The sequence below is a fragment of the Sesamum indicum genome, linkage group LG9 (genome assembly GCF_026168435.1).
Source record: "Sesamum indicum cultivar Baizhima isolate 11 linkage group LG9, ASM2616843v1, whole genome shotgun sequence".
NCBI lineage: Eukaryota > Viridiplantae > Streptophyta > Magnoliopsida > Lamiales > Pedaliaceae > Sesamum > Sesamum indicum.
The window spans coordinates 18603620-18615446 of record NC_142665.1 but is presented as its reverse complement, the minus strand read 5'-3'; the positions used below and the strand labels follow the sequence as shown (position 1 = coordinate 18615446).

At 33.7% G+C, this 11827-nt stretch overlaps 1 protein-coding gene across 1 annotated transcript; it reads left to right on the top strand.

The window, feature by feature from the left end:
* The first annotated feature begins 3086 nt into the window (after positions 1-3086).
* On the top strand, positions 3087-10892 carry LOC105178146 (zinc finger (Ran-binding) family protein). The gene is made up of 7 exons (XM_011101529.3): positions 3087-3396; positions 5248-5651; positions 6344-6407; positions 8262-8335; positions 8454-8629; positions 9057-9137; positions 10636-10892. The coding sequence occupies exons 1-7, from the start codon at positions 3222-3224 to the stop codon at positions 10682-10684; spliced, it is 1023 nt and encodes a 340-aa protein (XP_011099831.1). The 5' UTR covers positions 3087-3221; the 3' UTR covers positions 10685-10892.
* The last annotated feature ends 935 nt before the right edge of the window (positions 10893-11827 follow it).

Genomic DNA, 11827 nt, shown 5'->3' with positions numbered 1-11827 from the left:
TATAAATAATATTTAATAAATAAATTAATTAAATAATATAATTATATAAATCATTAAAAATTAAAATCAAATTCTTACCTCAGTTCGTCCGTGAATGTGTGTGTATAAATTTGAGTGTATGTGTGTTAATTTGTTTAAAGTGTGTGTGTGCTAATTTGTGTAAAGTGTATGTGTATTTAAAGTGCCAATGTTATTTCAATTCAACATACATATATATATGTTTAAAGATTGGTGAGGCGGTGGTAGCACATGCCGCTGCCCACCCTTTTATATATATATTATTTTTATTTTATTTTATTTTTTTAATAATTATCATTACGTTCTACCTAATCTTTTAATTAATATAATTTGTTCTCAAATATTATAACGAACTCCATTTTAATCCATTCAAGTTTTATTATATCCCATTTTCAATATTTAATTTATTCATAGTTAAGTTTATATTCCTTAATAATTACCAATTAGTTTATCAATTATGTGAAAAATTTTACAAACATCACATAGGTATCTTTAATTATAAATTTAATAGAATACAACACAAAAAAAATATAGAAACAAAAAACAAAAAAATATTTTGTCAGAAAATTAAATAAAATTTACAAGATGCGTCCTAAAAAAACAATCCCAACATCACACAAGCATCAACAATCTGGAATGGGTTTAATTGCATTTACTCCGTTGTATATTCGGGGAAGGATGGTCAAATAAGGACTCTAAATATAAAGATGATAATTAATACCTCAAAAAATTATTATTATTATTTTATAATTGTAGTACTTGGATGTCGGGTATTTAGATGTGGCTGGAATTTGATAAGATGGATATAAGATTAGAATTTTTTATTTGGAATTTTTGTTAAATCGGGCATTTTTATTTTTAATCTACCATGTAAGTGCATTAAAAAAAAGGTGAAGTTACATAGAGACTTTCATTCCACTTGTTGATTAGAATGTGTAGGTTGTTGGTGGATGAATTATCGCTCTGGAATTCATTGATAATCAATTTGCTTGGTTCTAGGGGAGTTACTCTTTTTTTTTGTCAATCGAGCCGGTCGCCCTCATTCCACTTGTCCAACCCTCTTAACGAACTTCTACAATCGATGCCACAAAGATAGCCAATTATATTATCAAAGAAATAAGGAAACATGTGACAATTTGGCACCAGATATCCGGAGGTGTGGAAAGAGCAGCTGTCGAAAGAGGAAAAATCATAAAAGAACAATGATTGTTTGTGGACAATGTGGTTGCTTTAGTATCATGTCCGGCTTACTCTTTTTTTGATAAACTGAATGACTTGCTCTTTCCGTATTCTTTGTTTGGTAAGCCATCCATCAACTCTGCCCTTCCTTCCCTTACTTGTAGTGCTTCTTCCCCCCTACTCAACATAGGGCGTCCAAAAGAACTTCCTCAACTGTCTTAAGTTAGGAAAACATTATGTCCCTCCCTCTCTCCCCGCAAAAAATAAAAAAAAAAGAAAAAGAAAGAGTAAAATGTCCATTATGCAATTGATCATACTCTACTGATGGAAAGGCTTTTAATAAGGTACTCTTGCACAATTCAAACCAGCTCGATTTCAGCAATTTTTTTTATCATAGAGAGCAAGAATCCAACGAAGTCCTACAGTGAATAGGCCGCTTTAGCTTTCCCCCATTTTCTGCAATTGTTTCCTTAGAGCCACGGGAGATTTCAAAATTTTGGTCTAAATCCAACCTAACAAGTAGAGGATCTGATGAAAAATGATTAGGCGGATTTTTTCTATTTGGTTAGAATGGCAATGAGCTTACAATGGATTCCCCTACAGACACTGCGCGGGACTTTTTTGTAGACATTAAAAGCTAATTGACATTTACACCCATCTGACTCGCATGACAATTATAGGTTCCCAACTCGAAATCCACAAACCCTAGATTATTGTTGGTGATGAGTTGAAGACAAGCATTTCGCAGGTATGTTCTACTTTTATTGAGCAAAGTGAGTAATGTTTGAATAGATTAATTTGTTAGACTTTGTTAATATGTAAATGTTATTTTCCCTCAGCAATCGCTTTTATTGGGTTCAGCTCCCTCCCCAAAATGGCATTTTTTTTGTCTGAAAATATCACAAATGGATTAGCAACCCATATTTTGGATTTGTGTTTTGGATATAAAGAGAGAAAAATAAATGGTATGTTTGAATTTGTATTTTGAGGTAATTTGAAATATTTTAAAATACGTGGTGTAGGTTTGATATTGAATTTGGGAGACAAAAGTCACTGTTTATTGTCAAATCATATTTTTTTTATACATATATTTTTATATTAAATATGTATATATATATAATATTATATGTTAATTTGTATTTTTTGAAGATAACAATCACTGTTCATTGTCAAATCATATATCTTATGTATATATATATATTTATATTAAATATTTTTATATATATAATATTATATGTTTAATTTGTATTTTTTAAGACAAAAATCATTGTATATTGTCAAATTATATCTCTTTATATTATATATATAAGTGTATATATATATATTACTTATATATATATATTATATATATAGTAAGTTGAAAAATAAAAAAACACACATAGAAGGTGTAAAAACACAAAAACCAACATTGGGTATATTTTATCTTGTTTCAAAAAATGCGAAAACATGAATCCAAACATAGTGATTCTTTCTAACCTAAAATAAGCTTCTAATATGATACTTTTTGGGTATAATATATTTGCACCCTTTGATCTATGGTTTATTTATATAAATCACCTCTATATTTTAGATAATTATAAATACGCCCATAAAAAATATCATTATTACTTACACATTTTTTTCGAAAACTTACACATGCCCTAAAAATGTTAGCTTAATTAGGTTTTGAATAATTATAAATACACTCATAAAAAATATCATTATTCACTAATTTGAATAACATCTAATGTTTTGAAATGCTAACAATAAACATAAAAATGAGAGATTAAAATGATTTTAAAAACAAATTTAAAACACCAACTATGATATTTATCTACTAGGGAAGGAATACTTTCTGTGGTCCAAATGAGAATTTGGTAATGGTAGGGAGCAAACTGCAAAACCTGCGAAAAATAATAAAGCCTGAAGATTCCAGCAGAATGGGTATGCTTTCGGAGTGAGTCTCCCCAAAACTAAGCAAGACTCAATTGCCGCAGCTTCCATTGTTCGGAATCGTAAGTTGAATAAAGGATAGAAAAGAAGAAATGGCAGGCGGCGGCGGAGGGAAAGAAGGTGACTGGGAGTGCAGCGGATGCCACAACAGGAACTATGCCTTCAGATCCTTTTGCAACCGTTGTAAACAGCCCCGCCTTCTCGTTGATACCAAAACCCCGGCCGATTCGAAGTGGCTTCCCCGCATTGGCGATTGGATCTGCACTGGTATTTTTACATTTTATTCTGTCATCGGATTTTTTTAGCCTACTTTGTTGATAAAGAGGTGTAATTTGCTCATCACTATCATTTGTATTTCAAATTAGTGCCAAGTAATTGAGAAGCTATGTTGTGGGAGTGCTTCTAAGTAATATGAGTGGTGCCAGAAAATTGATGAGTATGCGGCGCTCCATGTCTTGATTCCTGCTTCGAATTGAGTACAAATTGATGGTGTTTGTCGACTTTTTAAATTCTGATTCTTCCTGTAGTAATGTTTGGCAGAGCTGAAACTCAATTATTCTTTCCTGACCTCAATAAGACGAAGAATCCCCCTTTTTGGGTTCTCGAAACTGAAAATGCTGCTTACACTTGATTTTATGCGATGTGGTCGGGCGCTTGGTAGAATTACACTCTTGATATGCTGGGGGATGATCCATTCAATTAGCTCCATTGTGGTTCAAGGTTCAAAATCTTAGTTTATTGATGACGAGAGTGTGGTTTTATAAGTTTTGAAAATAATTTTATAGTTATGCTAATTATTGGGTTACATTCTCCATAAAGAATTTTTTAAATAGAGTTAAAAGACTGAGTTGGAGTTATGCTTGTACAAAGATCACCTAAAGCTTCCTATACATTCACTTAGGCAATTGCAATAATTATGTTGAGGTATGAGGCCAGAATAATGAAGCACTTGGGCTCTATTTGTTTGATTACCTAAAATACCAATGTGCTGGCTGCTCGCACAACTAAACCCATTTAACTGTATGATTTTATCAATAGTTGATAATCGTATCCATAATACCTTTCCAAATGCATATAAATACAGCCACATAATATGTTGTGTATATTGTCCATAATCTTTTGATAATACACACCCTTGACGGGGTCATATTGAATGGTATATTGTACCTAAGCTGTCCATATTACTAGGTAAGCAAACTTTATATTGATATTCTCTAGCATCTTGTCTTTTTATAGTTCGTAAGAGTAAGAAAAACATACTAAGTCATGTAACCATGCGAAAGAAAAGCTACCAATGAACACAAGTCGGTTTTCGCACCTCGTCCCTGGGTGAAGAAGTTAATCATTTTATTTTTCATGATTATGATTTTGGATAAAATTTTTGAGTTTCCACAAATACTCCTTCCGTCCGAAATTAATATCCACTGTGTATGGCAGTGGAGTTTATGTTAACACTGAAAAAGTGAAGTTTGCCTATGTTCATTTTTCTGAAAAGGATAGTTAATTTCGTCACATCATTGCTTTAAATGGGATGGTACTTTGGGAAGACTAGTTTCTAGAAATCTGACCTTATTGTTGATACCCCGAATAGGAAGTGGGAACATTCAGTTGTGGGTGGAGAGAGTACCTTATATGATACTTCTGTGATCCATAGAACAATGGAATATGGGTACATGCAGTGGTAGTGGTTACAACATGTCAGTATGAGTTTGACTAGTGCTTTTCGAGGAAAGATGTTCTGTTGAGGAAATCTAAAAAGTGCCATGATCTCAAGTATTTTATAGAGTTCATCCAGTTTAGTAGAAGTTTTGTTGATAATATCTGTCTTTTCCTTTTCTCTTTCCATATTCACAAAATTTAGCCTTTGAAGTACTGATAATGTGAGAACACACGTATTTCCCATATTTCTAATGTTAATGTGATTGGTTTCTTATCTATCTGTTGCTTACTTTCGCAAGTCTTTTCCATAATTAAGAGACTCAGTTTCAATTAGGTTGAGTTGTTTTATGTTTTCTGAATGTGTATTTGGCATTGATGGCGGGTTGGCGTGCGTATTCTTCGCTTGTATCTTCTTCCTGGCTGCATTGTGGGTTGGGTGTGTGTGCAATGGATCAATAGGTTGCACTAACAACAATTATGCATCAAGAGAAAAGTGCAAAAAGTGTGGGCAACCTAAGGAGGTAGCAGCAATGCCAGCAGTTGCAATCCCTGGAGCTTCTGTCCCTACTCATCCAACTTATTTTGCCAGGGCTCAAGGAGGAGGTATGATGACCCTCGGAGCTCTCCATCCATCAATGTCTTTGAGCTCAAGTTGGCCCCTTGGAGGGACTGATCAATATGGAAACCAACCTACTGGTCCATATGGACTTCAGCCAGCATCGAATTGGCCCTCCGGAAGTATATCTGACATTTCATATGCTAGCCAAAAAACTCAACTTCCTCCAGTTTCAAATGGTAATGGATGGCGTACTGGTGATTGGATGTGCACCTGTGGCTTCCACAATTATTCTTCACGTGTTCAGGTATGTTCAAGTAGAATATATATGTAGGCTGAAACTCTTTCCATATTGGAAGAGTTAAAATCAAATAAGACAAGCAAAAATATTAAAAGATACAATGCAGTCTACTTTAGCTAGTGTGTGCTGAGATGGAGGGAAGAATTAGTTTAGAATTGGTTAATTACATCTTATGGGCTGCTTGTATATTGTGACCGGAAGAAGTAAGCGGAGATGATAAAAAGATTGTTCTTAAAGCTGTTGAATACGACCCTATAATTAGACTTTCTGAGGTTTTGGAACTGCGCTTACAGGTTATGGGGAAAAGTTACTTGGTCACTTCAGAATTGGGATAATGGAGAGAGGAAAAGAAATGGAAAACTCTAGTGTTAAAGTTGATGAAGTTTCAAGAACAAAAAATATGGGTGCTCTGACTTTCGAAAAATTTGTTTTCATGGCTATCTCCATTACTGCTGTTTGGTTGTTTATAGTGTTGGAATTTAGTTCTCGAGTTTAATGGATTTTCTTTGCTTGTCTGGTATCATTTTGAGTATTGGATGGGTAATTCAAATTCCATATCTGCCTTCTGTTTGGGTTTGCTTATGTGAATCTTCTAATTGGTTTACAAGTATGAATTAGAATCCAATCACTGCATTTCTATAATTTAGTCAAACTGTTTCTCTTTGAAATTATTCATCTTTGCATACTGCTTTCTGTAGTGCAAAAAGTGCAATGCCCCTCAACCAATATCAACACCATCTCTTGTCAGCCCTGCAGTTACAGGTTAGTAGTTGGTGGAAGTTTGTATTATACTCGTGTGAAATCCTTCACTCTCTGTATATTGTCTCTGGTATATCTTTTTTCTTGTCCATTCCTTCCTTGGGGGGATAAGGGAATTGGTGTTGAGTTCTTATTTGTAAGGTAGCTGTTTATTGCTGAAATTTTTGTGGAAGAGAGTGATATGGTGATAAAATGGGGACGGTTTTGAGGGCTGAGGATCGTGGAGCAAAGAAAGTGATGTCTGATCTGGAATTCTGTGACTTTATGTTCAGGAATTAGAGCTGTTCAATTGTTCCTCTTGTCTCTCTTCAGTATACATAGAAGAAAGAAACTGGCACGAGAAGACTAACTCCTTTCCCAAGTTCTGACTTGAGCATACTTCTTAAAGTGGACCTAAAAATGACCAATAACTTTATGTTTTGACAAGACTGATCTGCTGTTAGGTACTTTAATTCATCAAATTTTTGTGGGGAAGAAATGTTGGATAATGGATTCACACGTCTAAAATTGAATGATTTTAGCAACAGTAAAATATTCAGGAGCATTTGATGTTGATCAATGAGTTGAGACCTCTTTTGTTATAATTGAATTCTTTGTTCAAGGCAACTAATCACTTTTGTTGGAATGTGTTAATGTCCAGCATTGTGGATTAGCCTTTCATGCCTAAATTGAATGTTTTAGAGAAATCGCTGAAATCCTAATAAAAATTATAAAAAATTGGGATTGTTTAGATTTAATTAAATAGACTTTTAAAGTTTTGGAATTCAAACCATTGCATTGTGTGTTCTCTTCCTTATGCAGCCTCCAATGTTGAATTTCTAGAAATAACTATAAAGATGAACTTACATTAGTAGCCCTCTTTATACATTGTCTTTGGTCTAAATACAAAGCTGTTTTTATACATTCTCTTTTTTTTTTTTTTCCAAAAAAAAAATACAAAGCTGTTCATCTTTACAAAATATAATTGCATCATCTAAGTTTTTATAAAAGATACCAATTTTATAATCTGAAAAACCTACTTGTAGCATATTGGATTTTTGTGATGAAGCAAATGTTGAATCCTGATTCATACACTGAAGCACAGTGATGCACCTGGGAGGTTTATTTTTGGTTATACACAGTTTATCTGAAACGACATCCTGTATCCTTGTCACCACTATGAATACCTCAGACTTTACGCCTGCTTATCAGTAAGCTTTCTTCTGCGTCAAGTATGTTAAAAAAGGGACTACTGTTCTGTGTGGTTCTCGGTCCCCTGATTTTGGGGAGAAGTGGGACGGTCTGGTTGATGTGACAGACTGGAAATTGTTTTCCTTGATCGTGGAGAATAATTGGCTATAGTGTTGGTTCTTTGTCCACTAATTTTGGGGGAGAAGTGGGGACTGTCTGGTTGATGTGACAGACTGGAGATTCTGTGTCCTTGATCTCAGAGAGGAATGGTTAGAGTTGGGAAAAATGGCACTGTTGTGAGATTGTTAACATGTTGCATGGATTGGGGATGGGGATGGGGATGGGAAGTGTATGCTAATGGATCAGGAAAATTTTGTTTTCTGTTCTTTTGAGAATACCTGGCATGTCCTCAGAGGTAAAGTTCGGAGACTACAGGAAGTGCCCCAATTTTGGGAATGACCTGGGGCATAGAGATGAGCTCATTCACTATGATGAGATGGAGGGAGTACCCTTTTTATTCACTGGACTTGTGTAACCCCAACTGAATATAAATCTAAACTGTCTTTGTGCTTCTTGTTCATACTAGTGTCCTCATTAGCAACATTAATACAGTTGTATTCTGAAGCATGTCTGTGACTACTATCTGAACAAGCCAATGATATTGTGTTCATCTTTCTTCTGTTAAAGCTCTTGGAACAAAACGCCTGGCCTCTGAAGAATTTGTTCATAACTGGGACAATAAGAGACTGAATGCAGGACAAGTAAGGGACTTATTTTAGCGTGCGCTTTGGACAAGATAGCATATCATAATCTTCGTCTTTCTTTCTTCCAATGGTGTTTGACGCTTTCTTTTGAACCTTATATTGAATAAACAAACAGGCATACGCACTGCAACAACCATATCCAGGATTTGAGTCATTCCCAAGTCCTGGTGGTACTCAATTAAATAGTCTATACCCTACCATTCCCACTGGAAATACAGCAACTCCGCAAACTTTGCAGTTCAACCTTCAAATACCACGTGCACCAGCAACAGCTACACTCCTTGGGAAAGGGTAAAAGAGGATTTCTTACTAGATGTAACATGTTCATGTCAGATTTTTATCTATGCTTGTGGAAATTATTGGAGACCAACTGTTTATTTTGGACTCCCATTTTTCATCTCCCACCTTCTGTTGCAAGTTGTTTATTTTCTTTTGTTTTCCTACACGAATAGTGCAGGAATTGTGAAGACAAACTAACATTATATTTTCTGTAGTCACCATAAATATCTGATATTCAATCTAATATAGAAACGACGCATCCAAATCTAGATCCCATAGAAACATACTGTTTGAGATTTCTGTAGACAAGTATGTTGGCCTAGTATAGATGTCTTCAAGATCAGCTGACTGAAAATTCAATTGTGAAACATGCATGCATAATTCATTCTATTTGAACAGCCAATTTACGTATAAGATATACTGACTGTTGTATTTGCAGAGCAAAGCAATGGCGTGATGGGGATTGGATGTGCTCAAATTGCAATAATCATAATTACGCCTCACGAGCACAATGTAATAGGTAAGTAATTGATAGTTGAGTTGATTATCATACTTAAAAGTAGGACAATTTGCTTATGAGCTTTTCACAAGGCAATCAAGTTAATGACATAATGTGATCACTTCATGCATATGAAATAACCATTGCCTTGTGTTTCGTTGCAAAACAAGGTAGGCAAAGTGTGGGGAAGCTAGCTTTTCCGCACTTCTTTCGATGTTTGCGATTGCAAGAAGATTTTAGGTGCAACTATTCTGTTTTTCTCAAATGTGATCAACTTTTTCATGGAACTCATCTTTCATAATGATACAAAAATGATAGGACAACGAGTCAGTGAAAGTTACTCGTTGTTTCTTTCTTTTGATTAGTCTTTGCCTAGCATTTTCTTCCTCCTGTAGGTTGAAGTATAATATTTTTGGAATGACAACCTAGTTCTATCCAAACAAAATTAAGTAGTTGGCTTGAAGACATGAATCCAATTAGTTCTATCCAACTCTTGCACCTATGTTTCCAGAAGTAAAAACATGTATATAAGTTATGATGTTCAGCTCGCAGTCCTTTATATCAAAGAAGTCCTAAACAACTTGCAATATGAACTAAAACTATGTTCTATCTTTTCTTTTCCCACTAAGTTGATGATTATCATCAAATTAAATAAAAATAAAATATTGTTATAGATAATAAAGAAGAATTCATAATCACATTACTTGATTTAATTAAATAATCCTATTAATCAAATTCGATGTAGAATTTCAGCGGAACCTTGTTGGCCGTAAAATGATAATATATGTTATATGCAACATACAGTTGTGTGTATCCCTGTAACATAAGTTAAAATGTTTACATGTTGCTAGTATGATATTTGGGGCCATATTTTATGCTACTTATTTTAGCAAGATATGGATTAAGTTATATAAATTCTTAAAAACATGTATTCTGTATTCGTACATTGCATTTTCATCTTTTGCAATCCATATTCTACTAGCTATATATTTGCATTTTCATCTTTTGCAATCCATATTCTACTAGCTATATATTTGCATTTTCATCTTTTGCAATCCATATTCTACTAGCTATATATCTGGATTTAGTTAGTTATTGTACGTTAAATTTTCTTGAGAATAACACACTAATTTGAAATGATTTTGTCGCGCAACCAACCTCAACTAGGAAAGACCTTCCTTTTTTGAACCCCTTCGTTCACTTTAACCTATTCTTCAATATAAGCAATTTCCTTTTCATTTTTCTTATGGTATTCTGAAAATATTTCTGCATTTCACTATCGTGGGGTGAAATTCTCCTTTATGTTTCTGGTTTGATTGCTCAAGTACATCCCATACGAATGTAACTGTGATTAGGAGCATCAACCTCACAGCACAAATAAAGAAGATTTAATAAGAACAGATTAGGTGATATAGGATGCCGACTTCCCACCATTAGTAAATGCAACAATACTCATGACCTTTGCAATTGCATTATCAGCTGGACTGAGTTGTATCTTGCATCTTTGCAATCTTTGCAGGTGCAAAAGTCAGAGAGAGGTGCCTGCTCAGCCCCTGAGTGTTGCTTAGTTCAGATGCTTTGCAAGCTTTCTGTGGCTTATGCCCTGTTATGATCTCCCCATCGAAGGGGATAAGATAAGTTTACATATATATTTTATTTATGTGGAAAATGATGCTTTGTGTGAAACTTGGATGTAAATTTGCAAGCATGTTGGGTTTTGTAACCTTTTAAGTCATTTTGAAAGTGAATATGAATTGAGATTTGGTTGTCATAGAATATGGTCCTTTTGCAGGATTCATCTTTCTTAAAATTTTTCTTGAGAGTAATTTTCATTCCAAGTAATCCGTTCATCATGCTTAGGTTCTCCTGTTTCTAAGAGGGTGTTTGGCCGATGTTATAAGCTCATCAAAACATCTTATAATATGTTTGATAGCTTATAAGCTCTTGAAAATCGTTTGGTATTTTTTTTTTTTTTAAGAGCTTATAAGATCATGTAATAATATGTTTTTACTCTTATAAGTTCTTTAGAAAAAAAAGTAGGGATATTACACTATCGTGAACTAAAGTTTTGTGTAATTACATGTAAATTCCTTGTGGTCTGAAAACTACATCTCCTAATGTTTGTTTATGACAAATAGACCGCTCAATTAGTTAAAATTCACCAAATTTATTGATATTAACAAAAAAGTTAAAAGAAAAGTTATATTTACTTTCGATTAATTTATTATTAATCTGTTGTAGGTCAAATAATTTTTTTCTGACCAAACTATTTCTATATATTTTCATACGGTAATTCATGTAAGAAGATGTATCCTCAGTCTTGGTCAGAAAAAGATCTGTTTAACATTCAATAAGTGAGTATAAGTCAATTGGAGGTAAAAAATAAATTTTTAATAAGATTTTTTGCTAATATCGGCAAATTTGGTGAATTTTGTCTAAAGTAGGGTTTTCTTTGTTTAACAGAAACATAATCAGGGGTACTGGATGTAATTTTCTAAATCACAGGAGGTCTACATGTACTTATACCAAATCTCAGGGAGCAGTGTAATTATCAAAAAGTTGACTTCCCTTGCTTTATTCTAAAATATCTTATATTACTTAACATTCAACAAATAAAATATACTAATAATTTTATTAGTATTTCACTTTCACCCTTCATATAATTGACGTTTTTTTCTCCAAAGCAAAATTATTCATTTATATGATTTTAA

Coding starts and splice junctions, on each gene's coding strand:
- LOC105178146 (XM_011101529.3), top strand. CDS start 3,222: ATGGCAGGCGGCGGCGGAGGGAAAGAAGGTGACTGGGAGTGCAGCGGA. Junction 6,408..8,261: donor TGTCAGCCCTGCAGTTACAG/GTTAGTAGTTGG, acceptor CTTCTGTTAAAG/CTCTTGGAACAAAACGCCTG. Junction 8,630..9,056: donor GCTACACTCCTTGGGAAAGG/GTAAAAGAGGAT, acceptor TTGTATTTGCAG/AGCAAAGCAATGGCGTGATG.